Below are 23595 nucleotides of genomic sequence, written 5' to 3' on the forward strand. Positions count from 1 at the left end.
GCTGATACTCACACTTGGTGTGCCTGTCACATAGGGCGGATGCCCGCATGTCGCACAGCCGGATTGTCCCCTTGCTGCTGCTGTATACAAAGGTGTTGCAGTGATGGGGGTGGAACTCGGCCGCGGTGATCACCTCTGTGAGCTCCTCCATGTTGGCTGGCTTGATGTCCACGATATCTGGCACAGGCGAGTCAAGGAGGACCGAGAAGAAGGGGGCCCGAGTTTGGGGCCTTAGCAGCCCTTGCTGTGAGTGCTACGGGAACATTTACCATGCACAGGGGCATCTCAAAGGGAGGCTGTTAGCCGAGGAGCAGGCAGCGGTAAATTCTGGCAGCTGAGGCTCAGGGACTTTAAGGGATGGGGGCTGCCCAGTAGTCAGAGGGAGAACTAAGGTCTAAGCTGGGTGTGGTGGCTCATGACTCTAATGACTGAACTCAGGAAGCTGAGGCAAGAGGATTGCTGTGAGTTCCAGTCTAGCCTGGGCCACACTGTGAAACCCTGTCCCAATGAACTTAAGTTTCCTGACTCCTCATCTCTATTTTTTTTTTTTTTTTTTTTTTTGGTTTTTTTGGAGACAGGGTTTCTCTGTGTAGCTTTGCGCCTTTCCTGGAACTCACTCTGTAGCACAGGTGGGCCTCAAACTTACAGAGATCCACCTGCCTCTGCCTCCCGAGTGCTGGGATTAAAGGCGTGCACCACCACCGCCCGGCCCCCATCTCTATTTTATCTTCTGTGACATGTAGAAGACAAACTCATACTTGGCCATGAGATCACTTGAGAGTGTTTCCCACTCTACAGCAGTAGCTCGGGATCCAGCTAGGCCCACTCTAGCCAAACTATTGAATTTGAACTCTTACTGGGATCTCTGGGGTAATTAATGAAACCTACAACAGGCTGCAAATCCTCTCCCATGAACTATCCATATAACAGCAGCAGCTGCCACTCATGAGGGTTTGTTAAAGAGCCTCTCAGTGCACATATCCTGAACTTTGTCTCATTTTATCCTTCTAACAACACTATGAATAGCATGCTTTACACCCATTTTCAGGGCTGGAAGTGGGGGCTCTGTGAGCATTCCAGAAGTTTCCGCAAGAGACAAGGCTAACGGGCTGGGGAGATACTCAGCAGGTGAAGGTGCTTGCTGCTAAGCCTGACTGATCTGAGTTTGATCTCTGGGACCCACAAAGTAGGAGACAGTTAACTTCCACAAGCTGTATTCTGACTTCCACAGGCATGCTGAGGAACACATTCACTACTCACCTACACATACACAGACAGACACTATCTCTCTATCTCTATCTCTATCTCTGTCTATCTATCTACCTATCTACCTATCTATCTATCTATCTATCTATCTATCTATCTATCTATCTATCTATCTACCTATCAATCTATCAATCTGCATCAATCACCAGCCACAGCTAGTGATTGACAATACTGGAACTTCTCTCCAGGTGCAAAGCCTGAGAGATTTCACAATTGCCCAGTTTCTCTCCTTTGAGATGAACAGGCTTTTTAGTCCATAAGCTGTGATTTGCTAGGGCTGGGGTGTTGGGTGGGAGTTGAAGTGTCAGAAAGATTCCATCTATGTATAGTGAGGGATTTGGGATCATGGGGGATATACTCAGTTTTAGCCTCTAAGTTCCCACCTCCCCAGTATATTCCTTTGTTTTTTTTATGTATATACATATATATTATATATATGTAATATATATACATCTATATGTATATATATTTTGAAGCTATATCCTTGTATATCAGAATGAAACATTTAGATTTTTATTTATAAAGGCAATTCAGTGGAGATAAAAAACAAATTCTTTCCAAAGGATACATAGCAGAAGTGAAGGAATTGGCTTGCATATGCCCTGTCATATCCCTACCAAGAGTCTGGGAGGCTCCTGGCTGGAGCTGAGGTTCTGTCTGGGGATGAGCTGTGTTTTGTTATGTGGATATTGGGGAGCAGCAAAGCTGAGCAAGAGGACCTGCATTTCCCTGACTCCACTACTCCACTTTTTGATGTTTGCCCATCACTAGTTTTTTCTTTAGATTGCCTCACTTTTTCATCTCGTCTAAGCATTAAGCCAACATTCATGAAATGATAGGTTTCATCATCCATGTGAAAACGAACACATAGTGATTAAAATGAAAATGTGTGGGCCAGGAATCTTTGTGCCACGCTTTTGGAAAAAAACGTGTTGCGTGAACGTTTTGAACATTAGCTTGACACAGACCATTGTAGAGATGCTTTCGCCTAAGCAAGCAACACAGCTCCCTCTTTGGCATGGACACAGGCATGAACACGCAATATGCTCATACTTTTAGCCCTAGTAGCACCAATTAGGTAGCCATGTACTAACTAATGTAGACATGTACCAGCAAACACCACCTAGGTTCCTGCTAGAGCTGTTGCTGCATGGGATTTTTTCCAATGGCTTTGCACCAGGCTGTGCTCTCTTGCTATTTCTCTCTTAGGCATCCTGTTGCATTCTTTCTAAAATTAGCACAGGCCTGTGCTAACATTGCCTTTTGGCACATTTTCATCTACCAAAACCAGATGCAAAGATGACTTGGTTTATCAGGGCATGTGTATTCCTGGATTAATAAAACACTGCCTCTCAACTCAGCCTCTGCATTTGGTATACACACCTGGAGCACACACCCAAACAGCTTGGGAGGGGCTGCAGGCTGCAGCTCTGATGTGCTTTCTGGCTGCTGACCTGCGCCTTGGGCTTGGTGTGTATGCCATTGGATAGGGTAAGCAGAGGTTCTTGTTCAGTTGCTGTCAGATTCCATCAAAAAGTACCTCCCTACCATACGGTGCCAGCAAGCATGTTTTCCTTTTTTTCCAAAGGAGAGAAAATCTAATGTCAGCTTTCTCAGCCTCTATCAGTATAGCTCAGCAAACAAACTGCCCTGGAAGAGATCTTCGCTGTGTGGGCGAGGGAGGTGCTACAGCCACAGTTATTTTTTTTCCTACCTAAAAATAAAGTCCCAAAGTCAGAAGATGAGAAAACAAAGTGCCTAAGCATGTCTGTGCCTCCGGGAGTATCCTCCCACCATCGAGGATGTCTTCCTGGAGCAGTGCCTGGTGGATCTGCCTCTGTCTGCTGTTTCAAGATCTGTCCCACCTCCCACCCACCCTTCATCTGAAGTCTGTGGTGATATATTGTGTACCCTAATAAACTTGCCTGAGGATCAGAGGACAGAGCCAGCCACTAGACTAGACGTAGAGGCCAGGCAGTGGTGGCACACACCCTTAATCCTATCACTTGGGAGGCAGAAATCCATCTGGATCTCTGTGAGTTCAAGGCCACACTGGAAACAGAGCCAGGCAGTGGTGGCACATACCTTTAATCCCAGTACTGGGAAGCGCACATGCCTTTAATCCCAGGAAGTGATGTCTGGGCAGAAAAAGATATGTAGGGCATGAGGAAACAGGAACTCAGTCTCTTTAGGCTGAGGATTTCGTGGAGGTAAGAACTAGTGGCTGGCTCTTCTGCTTCTCTGATCTTTTAGCTTTCACCCCGATATCTGGCTTTTTTTTTTTTAATTAAAAGACTATTTAAGATTTGAACAACAGAAGCCACTTGATTCTTCAAGGTCTGAGTCTCCCTCCTGATACAGTGCTTGGGTTGGATTCAGGTTTGGCCAAGGGAAGAAGCCATGATTCTATCTTTTTTTTAGCACAATCGCTAGTAGCTGGTGTCTACCAGATGTTGAGCATGCCTGGGCTAAGTGTCTTATAGTCTCATTTGATGTTGAGCATGCCTGGGCTAAGTGTCTTATAGTCTCATTTATCCTTCATTCCAGGCAGATGAAGTCAGTACCATTAATAATCCTGTTTTACAGCTGACAAAACAGATGAGATAAATTTTTCTTTCTAATCAGGAAAAGCTTTTGTTCTTTGCCATTTTCATCCATGTATTCATTACATTCAGGTTCCTTTTGACCCCGCCCTCCTCTGTCTCCCTCCTGTTCCTATCAACCTCTCATCTTTTTTTTTTTGACCAGGCTGGCCTCGAACTCAGAGATCTGCCTGCCTCTGCCTCTCAAGTACTGGGATTAAAAGTGTGCACCACCACTGCCCACCCTTCATCCTTTATGTTCCTTTTCTATATTCATATGCTTTTTTATTTTCTTTGAAACCCGATGAGCTTACCAGAGGTCACCTGCGTAACTGTGGCTTTGCATTATTTATTTGTGTGTATATGTGCACACATGTGCCAAGGTGCGCAAAGGACATTGGTGGAGTTGATTTTTCTCCTTCCATTGCATGGGTCTGGGGGACTGAACTCAGGCCATCAGTCTTAGTCGCAAGAGACTTGCTGAGACATTTTTCTGACCTCTGAGATAAATGTCTTAGGGCCATAGGACTGTATGGGTAGAGCTGGGATTTACACTCAGGCTTGTGTAAGGATTCTTTACACGCAGCCACACTGCATTTTATGAGGAATGGCCCCACCAGACCAGTTTCCCTGAGTGGGTTTATCTGGCTCTAGAGGAACAATGACTGGCTTCCCAGATAGGGCTCTATCTCCTTTGAATTATGCCCCTGAAAGCTCCACCAGCTACATTTCCAGGATGATATTTTCCAGAACCAGAATTTTTATGTCCTATGATATAATTGATTTGCTTGAACTAGAAGTTGGGACAAAAACCTGACAAGGGCTTTCTTGTCCTATTTTCTAAGGGAAGACTTGGCTGAATTCTAGAAATGTGGGAGAGAGTCTAGTTGGCAAAATTTGATGTCTTCTGAGGAAGACAGGAGGAGAGCCACATGGATGCCCAGAAACCCAGGCCATCTCTCTCTCAGGTTCCAAAGGGAGATGTGTGGCTTCATCATACATGCTTCCCCCTTCATATTGGGAAGGAGGGAAAAAGGCGCTAAGCAATGGAAGGTGCCTTGTATTTCTGGAAAATGGGAGGATGTATTTTGACAGTCAGTTTTCTCCATCTGATCCTTTTGAGCACTCTATCTAAATTATTTCCCTGTTGTTTCAAAGAACTAAACAGCAAAAGATATCACTGGGATCGTGCCTAATATACAACCCAGACAACCAACAGATTGCCATTAAATTAACCCTGAGGCCTGACAGGTCTGTTCTTTTTGACCCCAACTGCTTGGGGCATTCCTTATTAATGCTAAACCCAGGCAAATTACCTCGACTCACAAAAGGGGTTAATCTGGCTCTGGGGTGGGGAGGAACTCTGGAGACAGCTCTGAGGATAAGACGGGGCATAGCCAGCCTGGCAGCTGAGCTCCATGCTTGCAAGGCAGACGGCGGGAAGGTGAGGGCACTGCTGTGCCAGGCAGTTGCCTAAGGCATCATTGAAAGTAATAATTGAAGACATCAGGAGGTCACCTCTTCAGGGATTGGCTTCGAACAAATAAGCAGCCCAAGCCATAAATTACACCAGCAGTAGGATGGAGGTGGGGGGGGGGGATAGGCTGATGGGATCAGGACTGGGTGGTGAAGGGAGAGGGAAGGCTTTCAGTCATTTGCACCATCCACCTTTGGAAGACCTGAGCTTTCTATACCTGTCATTCCCCTGCCTCCAGTCAATGGTTACATATGAAGACTGACAGTAACCTAAATAAATATACAGAAACACATGATAAAGTGAACTTATGAAAAACCTGTCATTAGATTATTTTTGCAGAGAAATATCCAAGTACGTTAAAAAAAAATCCACTGCATGCAAAATTGTATCTCTAGGAACATAATGCGGTTTAAGCTTATACCTGGAAGTGATGAGCTTCAAGGCAGGTGGGACATGAAGCTACTTGTGATGATTCTATGAGGATGTATCCGTGAGTGTTTTTTTTTTTTTAAATATCTGCACTATTTTCATTCAATGAAATAGTAAGATTTTAGAGTATAATGATATTTAGGATAGATTTTATGCTTATCATATATTATTTCAGGTGAGGAAAATTAGGTACAAAATATATACTACAGTCTGATCAAGAAAACATGATGAATAAGAGCAAGAGAAATAGATGGGAAACACAGGATGTCTTGCAGAGAGAACAGATCCCAGAGTCAGAGAATCACCTGTGAGTAAGTGGAGTCCGCTCATCTACTTATTCCATGACATTCCTGGAGAATGGACAATCTGCTAGTAATCTTATGGGTCCAGCAGATATGCCAGTGACCAAAGCAGAAACAATCCCAACCTATAGAGTCTGTATCGGGGGACTGTGGTTGACAGACAAGGTACATCAGTTACATTAGGCAGTGGTCACTGGAAAGTAGAAAGAGAGGAGGATCTCTTTCTCGCTCACTCCCTTTCTCTCTCTCTGTGTCTCTGTGTCTGTGTGTGTATGTGCACGTGTGAGTGTGTACATATGTGCTTGTGTGTGCACGTGCGTGTGAGTGTGTATATGAGTGTGAATGTGTGTGTGCATGAGTGTGTGTGTGTATGGGGGGAGCAAAAGGTGGGGTATCCCAGACTGAATGGAAGAAAGGCTCCTGACAAATCAAGACTTCAAATTTCTTAGTTTTTTACCCTGCTCCCCCTTTTTTCCTCAACTAATATGGCTGAATTAGCTGGCATTCTCACAACTGAGAGGCAACATCAGTGATGAGGTTATTGGTTATTTTATTTCATTTTTCCAAGATCTCTACAATGAATATGTCCTATTAAACCAAGGAAACAACCAGGCCTTAACAATAGGAGCTTCTTTGCTTAGAGTAATGCAGAGTCATCCCTGAGAGCTGAGACAGCTGAGCTCAGGGGGTAGAGTTCAAGAAAACACTGATAAGTACGGTGATGGTAACAAATGTAGCTGGGAGACCATTTTCATTTCTTCTATTTAGCTGAGAGAACTTGAGAAAGTCAGTTTATCTCTCTGGGGTTCAATTTATTTGCCTTCACATGAATAGAATCCTATTAACAATCCCTAAGGATTTTTAATTATTAGAAGAGATAATGGAGAAAAAGTATTTAAATCCTCTTCATCTTAGAATCCCATTTTCTAAAGGAAGTACATGTATCCAAGAAAACCATTTCCATGCAGTGTCTTGGGGTCAAAGCGACTGTTCACGAGTGCCTCTGACTCACTGCACTGATCTTTCTGATACTGACAATTCTTTTCCCCAAGACCTGGCTAAGTCAGGCAGGGACAAGAGAGTTGAAGATCCTTGCAGAGTTGTTACACACATAGGCCATGCTACATTTACTGGCTGAGGGTACTGGATTTCAAAAGCAGCAGAGGCTGCCTACATGCTCTAGAAAGTCTTCTGGTTCTGAAGTGGGGAAATAGTTGTATGTTGGCTTTGACCTCTGAGACTATTACAGTTGGACCCCCTTTTAGGGGACACACATTACCATGAGATCTTTACTTTTTTAAGATTCAAATTTGATCCTTGACTATTAAGCAGTGATCACAAAGTTCCCAATTTTATCAGCTAAAAGGGCACCGGTAAGGCATTGGGGATTCTGAGGCAGACTTCAGGGAATATTCATCTTCTAGGAGCTTAAAAAGTCAGTGTGCAAATATCCACAGAGTATTTGCTATGTGCTAGGCTCAGGCTCAGGGACTGACAGAGATGCATGATGCCATATTAAGTCTACAGGGTGCTTTACAAGACTTTTATTGCAACACCCTTTATGACTGGGGAACTTTTGAAAACCCCACAACCACAGACTCTTTCTAGGTATATTTAAAAAGCCTAAAATTGTGTTATAAAAATTTATAATCCAAGAGTCTGTTCAAATATTGTTTCCATCATGAAACTGTCCAGTTGCAGGGACCCTTCCTGTTTGTGCCTCCTTGGAGGACACATGCCACATATTATGTGTTTGGTTACATTGGCATGGTTGAATATAGATTTTACTATATAAACTCATTTGGAGATAAGCTGCTAAAACTTTAAATTTCAAATATGTTGTAGACTATTATTTTAAGGTGTGTTACTTTTGTTTATGTTGCATTTGTTTAACTCTGTGAAGCTGTGTTACTTTGTCTAAAATATCTGATGGTCTAATAAAGAGCTGAGTAGCCTATAGCAAGGCAGGAGAAAGGATAGGCAGGGCTGGCAGAAAGAAAATATAGAAGGAGAAATTTGGAAGAAGAAAGAAGAAGGAACAAGAGAACAAAGAGAAGACCCCAGGAACCAGCCACCCAACCACCCAGCTACACAGCCAGCCATGGAATAAGAGTGAAAGTAAAATATACAGAAGTAAGAAAAGGAAAAAGCCTAGAGGCAAAAGGTAGATGGGATAGTTTAAGTTAAAAAAAAAGGCTGGCAAGAAACAAGCCAAGTTAAGGCCAGGCATTTATAATTAAGAATAAGCCTTCATGTGTGGTTTATTTGGAAGATGGGTGGCCCACTCCCAAAAAAAGCCAAAAGAGCAAAACAATCAACTACACAAATATGACCGGTTATAGAATCTTAAATGCTCTTGAACATAGAAACTCATGTACACAGGGGAAGAGTTGTCTTCCCCCAAAGGCTGTGTGTTTGTCTCTTTCTATGGCACACTTACTCTGATGGCTTTGGGAAATGCTAGCTTCGTTAAATTGGCCTTGGGATTCCCTGTCTCCTGTTTCAGACTAGTCTCAACTATAAGGGATAGTCTCTTCAGAAAGTTGGAAGACAAAAGGGAGAAAGTGAGTCATTCACCCACTGACCCAACCTCAGTGTAGCCATGAAGGGATTTTATAGATTAAACTAAAGATCCCTAGTCAGTTGAATATGTTAATAAAAAAGGAGACCATGTAGGGTGGGTCTGTCTGGAAGGCATCTATTTACTTCTATTTATTTATTTTTGAGGCAGGGTTTTTCTACTTAGTCTTGGCTATCCCAGAACTTACTTTGTAGATAAGGCTGGTCTCAAACCCAGAGATCCCCCTGCCTCTGCCTCCTAAGTGCTGGGATTAAAGGTGTGCACCACTATTCCTGGCCTAGCTGGGGGACATTTAATAGTGAGCTCAGGGTTGGTTTGAGGATAGGGTCACTTTGGAGAGGGCCTGCCTCCTTCACACAAGGTCCTGGGCTTGATCCCAGCCCTGCATGAACTGGGAGTGGTGGCACAGGGAGGGAAAGGTAGGAGGATCAGAAACTCAAGGTCATCCTTGGCTACAGAACAAGTTTGAGGCTAGCCCAGGCTATGGGAAACCTGCTAAGAGGAAGCTCAGACATTCCTTGAGAGCTGGCAGGTCTACAATTTCTCTTGATGGCTCCTCTGTCTTCCCTCCTGACTGCTGCCCCTGGACAACCTTCCATTCATGCCTGTGGGATTCTACCTGCTTGTGATTTTCCATCCCTGACTCCATGTCTTGAACATGGCACATGCCTGGCCAGCCATCCACCTACGAGGCCAATTCACTGGCATGTGCCCATCACTAGTGCTTTAATCATTCCTTCTCAGTTCTCATCTTCTAGATTCTTCACCCCAGTTCTACTTCTCCAACTGAACTCCATCCCATTCACTCACTAGATTCCAGGACTGTGGCAGAGGGATGGAGCTGTACTCCCCATGTCATCTCAGTTTGCACAGTAAGTGCTCAGCAATGCTTATGGCATTTACTCGACTCATTCTTGTGACTTGGGGGGTGGGGTCTCTTATAAACTTGTTTACATTTTCAAGAGCAGAAAACCCATGGTAGGCACTGCAGGTCAGTGGATGAAGTCACCAGGCTGGTGGAATGTGAATTCTATAACCTTTGATTGTCTTAGGAGAGAAAAGTACAAGGCAGCATGGCAGGAAGAAAAGTGGGTTGTGAATGTGCTCTCTGGAATAACAGCTGCCATGCACGGAGCCTTCACCCTACACTAGATGCTCTGCATGGCACTTCACAGGGTCACTCATGTAACCCTCGCAATGACCTCCTGAGACAGGTATCTTATTATTTCTATTAATTGATGATGGAATTGAGGGATAGAGAGATGTCAAATGACCAATCAAGGTTACACACATTTGGGAGCCAGTACTGGGTTTAGGTCTAATGCATCTGACACCTCAGTCTTCAGTCCTGAGTCAGGTGGGGAGTGCACACCTGTAACCCTAGAATTTTAGGAGGCCAATGCAGAAGGATCACCAGTTTGAGGTTAAACTGGTCTATGAAATGGGGGTCCCATCTCAAAATGACAAAAAGTAAAGCCACAGTCCAATGTCTAGGCTGCTACCCTGCTCTGTGGGAACTGAAGAAGTCCAAGAGAGATGCACATGGTCCAACTCCCCTTGTCTGTCCCAACTATAGGAGGCCCAAAAGGCTCATCTCCCGAGGGGAGAGTTTGAGGTATCATTGGTTAGCCTTAGAAATTGGGGCTTAAATCTACAGATTCAATGCAATCCCCATCAAAATCCCAACACAATTCACAGACTTGGAAAGAACAATACTCAACTTCATATGGAAAAACAAAAGACCCAGGATAGCTAAATAATCCTATATAATAAAGCAACCTCTGGAGGCATCACCATCCCTGACCTCAAGCTCTACTATAGAGCTATAGTAATAAAAACAGCTTGGTACTGGTACAAAAACCGACATACAGACCAATGGAATTGAATTGAAGACCTTGACATTAATCCACGCACATATGAACACCTGATTTTTGACAAAGAAGCCAAAACTATACAATGGAAAAAAGAAAGTGTCTTCAACAAATGGTGCTGGTATAACTGGATGTCAATATGTAAAAGATTACAAATAGATCCATATCTGTCACCATGCACAAAACTCAAGTCCAAGTGGATCAAAGACCTCAACATAAATCCAATTACACTGAACTTAATAGTAGAGAAAGTAGGAAGTACTCTTGAATGCATTGACACAGGAGATCACTTCCTAAATATAATACCAGCAGCACAGACACTGAGAACAACAATTAATAAATGGGACCTCTTGAAACTTCGAAGCTTTTGTAGAGCAAAAGACACAGTCAATAAGACAAAAAGACAGCCCACAGAATGGGAAAAGACCTTCACTAACCCCACATCTGACAGAGGACTGATCTCCAAAGTATATAAAGAACTCAAGAAACAAGACATCAAAATACTGAACAATCCAATTAAAAAAATGGGCTAAAGAGCTAAACAGAGAATTCTCAAAAGAAGAATCTCAAATGGCTGAAAGACATTTAAAGAAATGTTCAACATCCTTAGTCATCAGAGAAATGCAAATCAAAACGACTCTGAGATACCACCTTACACCTGTCAGAATGGCCATGACCAAAAACACTAATGACAGTCAATGTTGGAGAGGATGTGGAGCAAAGGGAACACTCCTCCACTGTTGGTGGGAATGCAAACTTATACAACCACTGTGGAAATCAGTATGGCGGTTTCTCAGAAAATTGGGAATCGATCTATCTCAAGACCCAGCCATACCACTCTTGGACATATACCCAAGGAATGCTCAATCATACCACAAAGATACATGCTCAACTATATTCATAGCAGCACTATTTGTAATAGTCAGAACCTGGAAACAACCTAGATGCCCGTCAACTGAAGAATGGATTAAGAAAATGTGGTACACATACACAATGGAGTACTACTCAGCAGAGAAAAACAATGACAGCATGAAATTTGCAGACAAATGGATGGAACTAGAAAATACCATCCTGAGTGAGGTAACCCAAACCCAGAAGGATTTGTATGTACTCACTCATAAGTGGATACTAGATATAAAGCCAAGAACAATCAGACTGCAACCCACAGAACCAGGGACGCTACCTAGCAGGGGGGACCCTAGGATGACTGTGGCTTATAAGAAGTTTTGGTTTTACTCAATCACTGGGCAAGCCTCAGTGAAACATTTCACTATTAGGATAAGAATTTGTACTGTATCAAGCTGATAATAGAAAAAAATAAATAAATAATAAAATAATAAAATAAAGAAATAAAATAAAACAAAACAAAAAAAGAAATTGGGGTGTAGCATCTACACAAGTAAGGCAACTGGCGTGGGGAAACCTAGCGTTGCTTTCAGTATGGGGGTGGGTGCTGTCTCAGCACATGCAGGCTATACACTGGGTTTGTCATCAGAGGGATGCTCTTCAGGGCCAGGGATACAGTCCATTGGTAAAGCAATTATCTAGCATGCATGAAGCTTGATCACAGCACCAGGAAGAGGGGAAGGTGTGATCTTATTTCATATGAAATGCCAGCCTAAAATTAATTTGTGCCTTTGCTCCCAAGAGTGGGATGAAAGACATCGTAAGAAGCAAGGAGAAGTGTGTATCAGGCTTCCATGTCTTCCCCCAGGCTTGCCTGGCCTTGACCCATTAGTGCAAAGGGGAGGCAGCTGTCCATGGTGTGGCCAAGTGCTGTACTAGATGCTAGAAATCAGAGTTGAAGCTATGTGCATCCTGGATGGGGCAAGGTGACAAATGAAGCCACCTTCCAAGGATGCTCGGAGCAAGGTAAAAATATCCATTTTTTTTTCTTTTAGAGGCATCCTAGAGTCAACTTATATAAGGAGTAACCTCACCTAAGCTTTCCAGTCTTGCTCCAGGGTTGGCAGCCTGCTTGGAATTCCTCCTGCCACAGGGGCCTTTGTGTGCACTAGGCAAATAATCTCCACACTTGCTTGCCAAAGTGAACTTATAGTCTTCCTTTGAATATCTCAATTCAACAATCAGTTTCTCCGCAAACTCCCTTTATACTCCAGTCCCAAACCAGTTTTTAAAAAATGCATTTGAAGAATTAAATTCTCTTCTCTTACAGAGCTTGTCTCAGTTCACAGTGAAATACTCAGTGGTGTTCTTATGTGTGTATCCTATCATTCTGAAAATTCAATTTTGTTTCTTTTTCTCTTTTCTATCGTCAGGTTTAGTGCAGTACCAGGCACAAGACCTGGTCCCAGTGCCTTCACTTTTACAAGATAAAATTCATGTTGGACTAAGAATTGGCTGATGAATTCTTAGCTCCCCCGACAAACAAAGAGTTCAAAGGATTCTGGGTATAACATGGTTTTCAAAAAAGAAACAATAACATATGTGTGTATGTTGGGAACAGGATGCATGCATGTGTGTGTCTGTGCATGCATTTCTGTATCCAGGGTAGACAAGCCGATGCATAAACATGGATCCAGAAAAGGATATTGGGTATCCTGATTTATCACTTTCTGTTGTGTTCCCTTGAGACAAGTTCTCTTACTGAACCCAAAGCTTCCTGATTTGGCTGGGCTAGTGGGCCAGCAAGCCCTTGGGATCTGCCTGTGTCTGCCACCCCTACCCCCAGAGCAGGTGTTAAAATCATGCCCAGTTTTTAAGTTGAGGATTCAAAGTTGGGTCCTCATGTTTCTGCAGCAAATGTTCTTACCCACTGAGCATCTCCCTGTTCCCAAAGAAACTGTGTTAAGAGCAAGCTTTGCTTATTAAAACTTGCTCTAGGAAATTACTAACCTAGCAATGACTTCCAGGTTTTCTGACTTCCAAGTCTTTATTGGTAAATAGAATGGTAGAGACTTAGTTAACAACTACATTTGGTGGCAGGGGCAGAGCCAGTGCCTGCAGGACCAGAAATCCTATCAGGCTACAGCCTGATCAGCAGAGTGCTAACTGTGGGGTAGTAGGGCCTACAGACAGTGGTTCAAATATCAGTAGATTCAGGTGTAGCCACTAAGCCAATGGAAAAACAACATTGATCATTTGCTAAGTAAGGCATTTCTCTAAGTGTGTGTGTGTGTGTGTGTGTGTGTGTGTGTGTGTGTGTGTGTGTGTGAGAGAGAGAGAGAGAGAGAGAGAGACAGAGAGAGAGACAGAGACACACAGAGAGACACAGAGAGACACACACAGAGAAAGTCAGTATCACAACCTCACAATTCTTTGGTAGAGTTCTTCCCTATGGAGGATGAGGTGGAGAATGGGTGTGTAGGTAAATAAAAGGCATGTTGTGAGAATGTTCACAGTCAGAAAAGTGGTGGGCCTGGGTGAGAGAACTCTATTCTTTCCAGACTCTAAATCCTGTGCTGTGAGCTGTGACATCAGTGTTGTGCCTGCATTTCCCCAACCAGACTTCCTTTCTATTTACCGAGTTAGTTCTTGATGTATACTTCGTAATTTAAGAGGAATTTTTAGCATCTGTGAACTCACAGGATGCGTGTTTTCTACCTCTGAGTATCACTAACACACAATTATGAAAACAGTTCATGTATTTCTTCGAAGCATCTTGTCTGCCACCCCAGTGGTTCCCACACCAGGCTTTGCAGGCATCCCAAGTCATGCTCCTGTCTCTTTGGTAGATGAAAGGCATAACAGAAGAAGATGCTAAACAGGAGGTATTTAAGACAAGGGCTGTTCTTGATACTTTTATGAGGATGTTGTGGGAAAGGGCCGCTGCCTCCTCCAGAGGTAGCTACACTTCAGTGCTGAGAGGCAAAAGGCTCTCATTTGCACACCTTCCTGCCCGGGGCAGTCTGGCTGAAAGGCACTATATAGACATCAGTTATCATCACCCACATGATGACAGTGATTATTTTACATATGGCAGCGTTAAGGGTGAGCGCTAAGGTCTCATTTGTATGCCAGCATCTGGCAGGCTGTCACACATCTGCAGAAGATAACCTAAACGGCACTATTAATATGTCCCCTTTGCATTCTCCCCAAGGCATCTGTCTCCCCAAATGCCTGAGAAAGTTCCTTTCCCTCTTGAAGGCCTGGAGGCAAAATTCAGAAAACTTGCCACCTAGGCTGGGGAAGCATACTCTCAGAGTGACAGCTGGCTGAGCCCAGGCAGATTTCTGACTCTTGGAATAGATGTGAGGAGGGAAAGGCGAGCGCCATCTACATTCATCCTATGAGCGGTTTCTTTGCCAGGAAAAATCTGTAGTCAGAGGCAGCTATTTTCAGGCTCATATAGTGTGTCACGTCTGTTCTGGGATCAATGGTAGATGTCCAGTCACAGTCCCAAAAGCCAGTTCTCAGTGTCTCCAGATGTATCTCAGTGCCAGAACCTGGTTAAAGACACCTTCCCTAAGAACCTGGGGGACTATGGGATGTCTCTGTGGTAGCTAATGAGCTGTGTACCCCTTGCACAAATATCCTTTCCATGTACGTATGTGAGTTGCATGCTGGTGTGTGGCTGTTACTCTTCAGATAACCCCACCCCTCAAAAAGACAAGATCTCCCACTAGCCCTTAACTTGCCAATAGGCTAGGATGGCTGGAGAGTGAGTCTACCTCTACCTCCCTAGTGCGGGTATTCCGAGTGGGTGGCATCACATCTGGATTATGTTTCCTGAGTTCTGGGGATGAAACTCAGGTTCTCATGATTACTGAGCAAGCCCTTTACTGACTAACCCATTTCCTCAGCTTCGCTTTAACACCTTTCAAGTTAAATTTCCAAGTTAGGTTCCATCGTGGGGAGTCTCCCGTGGCTGCACTCTGACCACCGACAATCATGTCACACTTGCTGTGCGAAGCAGCTTTCAGGTACAGAATGTTGAATCCATTGGAACACAGCAATGGGCCATTGAGGGCTCCTGCTCTCATAAAATTTACATTCTCATGGGGACAAACTAAAAATGCGCACACTAAAACATTTCAAATCCCAGTAAGCATGGCGAAGACAGCAAGAAGAATACAGCTGCAGGCAGCCACTTGGAAACTAGGGGGAGAGTCTCTAGTGAGGGCGGACTCTATGACAGGCTGGAATCAAGAACCCTGGGGACACATTTCCTGACAGAGGGGACAGCAGGTGCAAAAAGAGGAAGAACAAAGCTTAGCTGGGAATAGAAACATGGTAGGATGGCTGAAGCAGAGTGGACAAGGCAAGAGAGACATGGCAGGTGTCAGAGGGAGTCAGGGCCCAGATGGTATGGAACCTTCTAGACCCTGGGAAACAACCTAGACTTTTCAGCTCACTAGAAAGTTACTGGAGTGTTAGGTGCACAGCCAGGATGTCATGTAGATCACATGGTAACTGACAGGCAGGGTATGCGTGATGAAGGAGAAGAATCAGGCAGCCACAGGGGGTGGAGACAATGGTGGCCTGCTGTGGGATGGTCTGTATGTCAAATGTGTTGCTGATTGGTCAATAAATAAAACACTGATTGGCCAGTAGCCAGACGGGAAGTATAGACGGGACTAACAGAGAGGAGAACTGAGAGAACAGGAAGGCGGGGGTGGGGTGGGGTGGGGGAACGGGACACTGCCAGTCGCCGCCATGACAAGCAGCATGTGAAGATGCCGGTAAGCCACAAGCCACATGGCAAGGTATAGATTTATAGAAATGGATTAATTTAAGATAAAAGAACAGTTAGCAAGAAGCCTGGCATGGCCATACAGTTTGTAAGCAATATAAGTCTCTGTGTTTACTTGGTTGGGTCTGAGCAGCTGTGGGACTGGTGGGTGACAGAGATTTGTCCTGACTGTGGGCCAGGCAGGAAAATTCTAGCTACAGTAGCCAATGTCAGTGAGTGTTGGTAGGGATGGGGATGGAGGCATCTCAGCTGTCTGAGGTTCATTTTAGAGGAAGTACAGATGGCTCATGGATGAGTGGGTCTGGAAGAGCAGAATTAAGGTTGACTAGGAGCCAGTACCCAACTCTCTGAGGGCTGAGACCATGAACTGAGTTTGGAACTAGAGCTAAGAGTCAGGGTTTAGGATAGACTGGGTGGCCATACTCTAGATCAATGGTCTCAATCATCCTAATGCTGTGACCCTTTAATACAGTTCCTCATGTTGTGGTGAACCCCAACCATAAAATTATTTTCATTGCTACTTCATAACTGTAGTTTTGCTACTGTAATGAATGATAATGTAAATATCCATGTTTTTCTGATGGTCTTTGGCGGTCATGACCCACAGGTCGAGAACAGCTGCAAAGATCAGCCTTTATCACTAAATGCAAGATGAGTAGAATGAGGTCAAGAACTGACCTCACAGACACTCAGGAATCTTTTTGTCTTTTCCCCATTCTAGTTAAGTGGAAGATAAGAGTGCTTCTAGTTTTTGTTTGAGGTGCTGGGGATCGAACCTGGTGTCTTGTAGACAAGTACCGACATCCTCAGCCGCATTAGGATCATTATGTCAAGTTGCATTAGCGTCACTATTCACCACATGAATAAATGGTTTTAGGTTACATTTCAGAGCTCGCCCTACTGCCCCGTCCACAATGTAAGGATGTCCTTCCTTGACGCCAGGCATTTTCTTTTTGACAGTTCCTTCCCTTTTGCCTCTTTCTCCCCAAGCCCCTCCTACCTGGATACCCTTGAGTCAGACCAGTGGGCTGTATTGGCTCGCAAGGAAAGGATACTAAAACTCTGATTGGTTATCTCAAAGTTCCACAGATTAATCCTCAGGTCGTCAGCAGACATGTAGGTCTCGTAGTCGCTGTTGACAGATATGGAGTTGATGTGGTACGTGTGCGCATTGGCAAACACTCTTCGTGGGGTGGCCTCCACCATCAGGTCCATGGGTCTCAGGACGGGCACCTAGGATGAGAGAGGCACAGTGCTCAGGACGGAAGTGTTCATTGGCAGGAAATGGGTCGTGCTGTGCCCTTACCGCCACAGGGTAAGTCCCACCCTGAGGCCGAGAGTCACGGAAACCAGCTGCCATGCTCACCACGTTCTGGGCCTTTCAGCTGTTAACACCTGGCACTGGGGCGGTGGCAGGGGGTGGGAGGAGAGGGTGATGGTGACATTCAATCTTTATCAGCTTGAAACATTTCTCCAGTCCCCTTCAGGGGACTTGGGTTCCATTGTGGGAACACAGTCTTCCAAACTCTCACTCCCAGCCTGTTTGCTTCACAGTTTTCAATTTAAACTTTTTCATGTTTTGAGAATATTATGCACGCGGGCTATGTTTACGTCGTTTCCACTGTCCTGCTCTCTTCACTTCCTCTCACATTCATGACCTCTTCTTTGGTTATTATTGCTTCATACACAAAAACACACACACAAATATATATGCACACATTTACACACATGCACCAACCTACTGGGTTCATTTAGTGTTGCTAATATGTATTTTTTTTTTTTTTTTTTTTTTGTTAAACGAGAAATTTACTCAGGAAGGAGACTGTAGGAAAATCTTAGGAATGTGTCATTTAGCTTCAACCTCAACCCATCTTTCTGTGTCCTCATGTCATGCCCTAGTGGCCTGGGTTCCCTCCTAGTTTTACCCTTAACCTTTATGGGCACCTTTAGAAACGCATTCCATCCCTCAAGACTCTAGTGACCCCAAATGAACCATTGGTATATGAGGGCTTGTTGCATCCTGGTTGGCCTGGGCACATCTTTGTTTATACCTATTGTCCTCGAGTGCCAATTACATAGTGTCACATTCAAACTGGCCCCCGTTTGGACGGTAAATTATATGGTCACTCTTCTGAAATATAGAAGGTGTCCAGGAAGTGTTTACTGAATGACTGAGTAGAGAAAAAGTCAGTAAGTGTTTTCTTCAAGGCAGGCTGGGGAGTTAGGCCTCTGAGAGAGAGTTCTCTCTGGAAAATGTGAACAAAGACACACACTCTTCTAAACAACCCAAATAAGCAAAGCACAGGGACAGCTCTTCAATAGAAACAGGGAGACAAAGAGCCACATGGATCTTTCCCCCCCCACACTCCCACTCCCCGCCTTACAAAGACTCTTGGAGGAGCCCTGGCTAATGTGACAGCAGGTGGTAGATTAAGACTATCTTCTGAATCAACATTACCCCAGGTGGCAAGAAGGGGTGGCCCAAAGCAGGTTGGCTCCCCGAAGGGCAGTCACCTGACAGCACCTTCTAGAAGGCAGAGTTTTCCCAGTTCCACCTTAGAGTTGTTCACAGGCTCGTGTGTGTGTGTGTGTGTGTGTGTGTGTGTGTGTGTGTGTGCGCGCGCGCGCGCATATGAACAGCTCTGAGAAAACATAGAGGGAGATCTAGACAGATAAGATGCTGGGTGCCAGGAGAGAGGGAGGGGTTGATCTCTTGGGTCTCATATGCCAGGCATGGATGATGGGGATGGGGGATGATGGTTTTGCAACACATGTCGGGGAGCAGGAGGCCAGTAAGTAACCATTGACTGATGGCCTGGGATGTGCCCCATGCTCTGGTCATTGGCTAAACCTGCTCTGTCCTCTTCCTTTGGAAGATGGTCGTGGGGATTTATTGAGACAATCACTCTCCAGACCACTCACTCTTTTAGCAACACTAACTGAGCATTGTACAAAGTCCCAAAGGCTCACCCGGTAAGCACAGGACCCCGGCCTCACCATCATATGACTGCCGTAGCTGGGGGTGGGGAGTGAATGACCGCACACAACAATGGAGCCAGTGCCCCATGGAGGAGGCATAGTATATATCGGGGTCTTGAGAGGCTTCCTGAGGATGAGTGAGTGTGTGGGGACATGAAAAATGAGTAAAGGTCACCAGGCTGGCAGAAAGCAGGCTCCAGCCGGAGGAATGGGGTTGAAGTGAGGGTGGTGATAGAGCCCATTGTGAGAGCAAATGTGATAGGGTAGATTGGGGGTGAGCTGTAAGAAGGGGCTCTGTCTACCTCAAGAAGGTGGGAAGAATGGATGTGTTTGTAATGAGCCAGACATGATCCAGGTCAAGTTTTGATCAGACCTTTCTGGAGGTATAGTAGAGATGAGGTGGGCAGCTGAGGTCTGACTTAGACAGGTAAGTCTGCAGGAGTGAACACCGGCTAAGGGCTTGTGTGAGGTTTCACAGTGGATGAAACTGAGCTTCCTCCACGAACTTGGTCCCGAAACAGTTACTGAAGCATCAGTGCCCGGCCAGGCATTCTTCACATGGAATCCCAGATAATTCTTTCAACCACCGTAAAACAGGCATGGCGCAGAGTAGGGTTACACACAGGCGACAGGGGCCAAGTTACTGTCCCAGGGCAGCTGGGATATGAGAAGGCACAGACAGGATTTGATCTCAGGACCCATCTGACCACAAAGTGAGGCCTCTTTCCTCATCGACATCAGGCGGGAACCATTGTACAGGGTGGGAACTGACCATTGCTTTATAAGTGACCTGGATAAGTAGCCAGGAGGGTTTGTAGAAGAGAGACATTACTGATGTCACATCATGCTGTGGATATGGAGCCTCCATAGGCATCACCGATTTTCATAGTAAATGGACAGGGCATCTATTTTGTGTGTTTTCGGAAACACATGCCACACTTTTAAAGTTGGTCATAATGATGCTCACACTTGGAGGCTTTCAGTGCTCCCCAGAGATGCCTGAGTGCCAAGCAGGCACCAGGGCCCAGGTCACTGGGATCTGTCAGGCTTCCTTGAAATCTCTGACCTCTAACCTGGTCCTCCACGTCTGCACTGGGTCTTCATATTGCTCCTGTGGCTGTGTTCGATGCCGAAGGGAGCGTGACAACAGGGTAAAGAGGCATTTCAGAGTGGTAGCTGCCAGCCCAGGGCTGCTGCCTAATGTGATGAGCCTGGTTGCTAATGCAGGCTGACACAATCCATGATGGGCTGTATAATGGGGAAGGGCTCAGAGCAGGTGTCTGGGGATGGAGCCCTCTGATGCTTTGCACAGATAAGGGATGTGTGCGTGTGCGTGTGTGTGTGTGCGTGTGTGTATCTGTGTGTGCATGCATGGGTATATGCATATGTGCACAGGTATGTGTGGAGGGAGTCCCTGCATCACTCTTGTATTCAGGTAAAGGCTTGTCCTCTGCCCTTGATATCCGCATAAGGAGGGCCCTCGGCAGCTCAGGAAGGACCCAGATGGGTGGACTAGGCAGCCATGTAGAGACCGTGATTCTCGCATTGTTTGATTGTCCCTTCCGGGGCCATGCAGAGAGACGAGCAGGGCATGATTTCAAGAGTGACAGGCAATGTTGGGGCTTTCTGTGGAGAGTGCTGTTCTGGCAGCCTTCCTGTGCTACGAGCCAGCCATGGTGTTTAGAACCCCAGGTGTCAACTCCACCCTAGCCATGATCTCATTCAGCTTCTCCGGAGCCAGCCTTGGAAGGGGCTCCATTTGCCACCCTATAGGGGAGGATGCAGCCCAGTGTTACAGAGAGAGCAGGCTGGCCTCGAACCTGTGACTCGCCTACCTTAGCCTCTGAATGCTGGAATCATGAGCAAACGCCCAGCCAGGCCTGGCACTACTTAACTCAGCTGATGCTTTTATCCGAGGTTTCCTGGCAGCAGCTGAGACGGCACCTAGAGTGACCCAAGCTGGGATACAGCAGTGTCCTTTCTAGGGCAGCATGCATCCCTCCAACTCCTCTGCTCAGGTTCAGTGTCTTCCTGAGGTTGATTGTGCATGTGAGTATTCTCACACACTTGTGTATGTGATACTGAGAGGGATCAACACAATCCCATTTTCCCTGGGCACCTGGCATCCTGTTATTATATCCACTGATTGATTTTCCCAGGACAAACAGCAGCCCGAGTCTGACCTGTCATAGGCTTACAGAGAATCACTCTATTCAATTCTGCTTTCCAGTGGCATCCTCTCAGATGGACCTTTTATGAACAGACCCACATTAAGTGGCACCCCTTTTTCTACTTCCTGAAATGTTTTAAACACTTAATCCAGTCACCAGTGAATTATCTTATCTTCACGATTCCCTAAGGGACAGACAAGAAAGGTGAGGCACAGAATGGTTGAGTAATTAATCTAAAGTCACACAGCTAGCCCCAGGCAGAGCAAATATACCTGCACTCCTTGGCTCAGTAGTCAGCCTGACTCTCTCATCTCCTGGTTCTGTACCAGGCTGCATAGATACTCAAGGAAGGGATGCTGAGCTACACTGGAGTTCAGTGGGAACTGCCCAGGAGGTATCACCCAAGGGGCCTTGCATCTCTTAGGGAGGTGGAGGGCTCTTAGGAAGGCGAGAATGCTGACAGAGGATGGACTAAAAGTCAGATTATGGGGGAGTGTCTATGCTCCTGAGAGTTGGACCAGTAACTTAATTATTCTCCCAACAAACACGATTAGATTTCTTCTCTGTACCACGCATGTCTCAGGGCATACACAGTCAACCTTGTTTCTGTGGAGTCTCTCTCTGTCTCTCTCTCTCTCTCTCTCTCTCTCTCTCTCTCTCTCTCTCTCTCTCTCTTATGACATGGCCTTTCCAGGAAGCCTTCTCTGAAGGGTGCCATGCGAGCAGATGCTAGAAGGACATGAGGCAGGGGGACCCACAGGTGCAAATGCACCAAGGCTGAGGCACTCGAAAAGCATCAGAGAACAGTGAAACTGGAAAGGATGCGATGAGCGGAGGAGGGCTGGAGAAGATGCCACGGTTAGGGTGAGGAAGCTCGGGAGACTGGGAGGAGCAGCCCACCCACACTGCCGAGGAGCCTCTGTTCTCATTGTAATGAAACCTTGAACAATATGGACGCTTGTCCAATTATCCAACCCACCTGGGTGGGGAGGGTAGAATCTGGCGTGATGCACCCACTATTAAAGGGTAATTCAGTGTAACAAACCAGATCGAGTATGTACAAAGACTGTCAAATAAAATAAGCCACTAACAAATTCAATTACTCCCCATTTTTGGTGGGAAGAATGCCAGTCAGTCATTTTTCATTTAAAAAATTATGCATCTTAATTTCATTTTTAAACACGAAAAGGAGCATCACAGGGCCTCGTATGCTGTCTCTGATGAGGTTGATTTTGGGTGACACGTCTCTCTTGGTCCTCAGAGAACTGACAGAGCATCAAGCCTCGCTCTGGTCACAAACCTTGTTTCCTCTGTGGACTGGTGGGTGGGTTGGGGAAGCAGGAGGGACAGGTTGGCTCAGCTTATGATGACATATCAGAGCTGTTGTTTCCAGAATGAAACTGCCAATCAACAACACCCCGCCAAAACCCCCAAGGAATCCTATCCAAATAATATAATTTTTAGACCCCCTGCTCACACCCTTCAACAGCCTCAATATGGCCCTAATTTCTTCCTTTACAGGCTTTGTCATAGAGATTGAAATAAGCCTCCAGAATAAAACCCCTTTGGACCAAGTCAGGCTTTGTGCTTCAGGATATTAAATAACAGAATTATACCCTTTCATTTGACAAATACTTATTAAGTGCCAATCACTGCACCAGGCAATATGTGTACAGCGTGAACAAAATAGATTATACCGTGGAAATGAAAGTGCAATAGGAAAAAAAAAAGACATTCATGTCTCAGGCAAGTGTATTGTTACAGACTGTCACTCATTCCACACTGACTTTTCATGAGAGAAGGAGAAAAAGAAAAGGTTCCCAATTTAGATTAGGGGGATCAGGTAAGCTGTTTGGAAAGAAGTGAAAACTTACTCTGTCCAGAGCACCCCAGTTCCTAAGTCAGCTGCTCTTTATGGGGACAATTTGGTCATTAGATGAGGTCTGGAGATGACTCTGGAGTAGCTGAGTGGATATTCCTGGCATTAGTGAGCAAAAGCTGGGGATGTTGCTAAACGCTGCACAGTGTATACAAGATCATTATAAAGAATTACCCAGACTAAAATGCCAATGATTCTGAAACTGAGAAGCTGAACTCTTAAGGAAGCCCCTCTGAGATACAGTGTAAACTGAACAGACAGAGGAAAACCCTTATCAGCTTACAACAGGCTTCGGAAGGTTCAGCTCAGGGCTGGGGACAGAAATCAGTGGGGGCCCACATGCTCTGTATGTGCAAAGTCCTGGCATCAATTTCCATACATAAGCATATATAACACACACATATA

The 23595-nt window shown here is 45.3% G+C and overlaps 1 protein-coding gene across 9 annotated transcripts in view; it reads right to left on the bottom strand.

Annotated features, from left to right (window-relative positions):
- Ppp2r2b (protein phosphatase 2 regulatory subunit Bbeta) overlaps positions 1-23595 on the bottom strand; it is a 404023-nt gene that overhangs the window by 35117 nt on the left and 345311 nt on the right. For all 9 annotated transcript variants that reach the window (XM_052742109.1, XM_052742105.1, XM_052742104.1 and 6 more), the window contains 2 exons: positions 17217-17394; positions 13-177 (listed from right to left, as the gene is read on the bottom strand). In XM_052742109.1, the coding sequence (XP_052598069.1) occupies positions 13-177; positions 17217-17394 (343 nt within the window). The remainder of the gene's footprint in view (positions 1-12; positions 178-17216; positions 17395-23595) is intronic.

This window comes from Peromyscus californicus, unplaced genomic scaffold, assembly GCF_007827085.1.
Source record: "Peromyscus californicus insignis strain IS unplaced genomic scaffold, ASM782708v3 Scaffold_17__1_contigs__length_78620276, whole genome shotgun sequence".
NCBI lineage: Eukaryota > Metazoa > Chordata > Mammalia > Rodentia > Cricetidae > Peromyscus > Peromyscus californicus.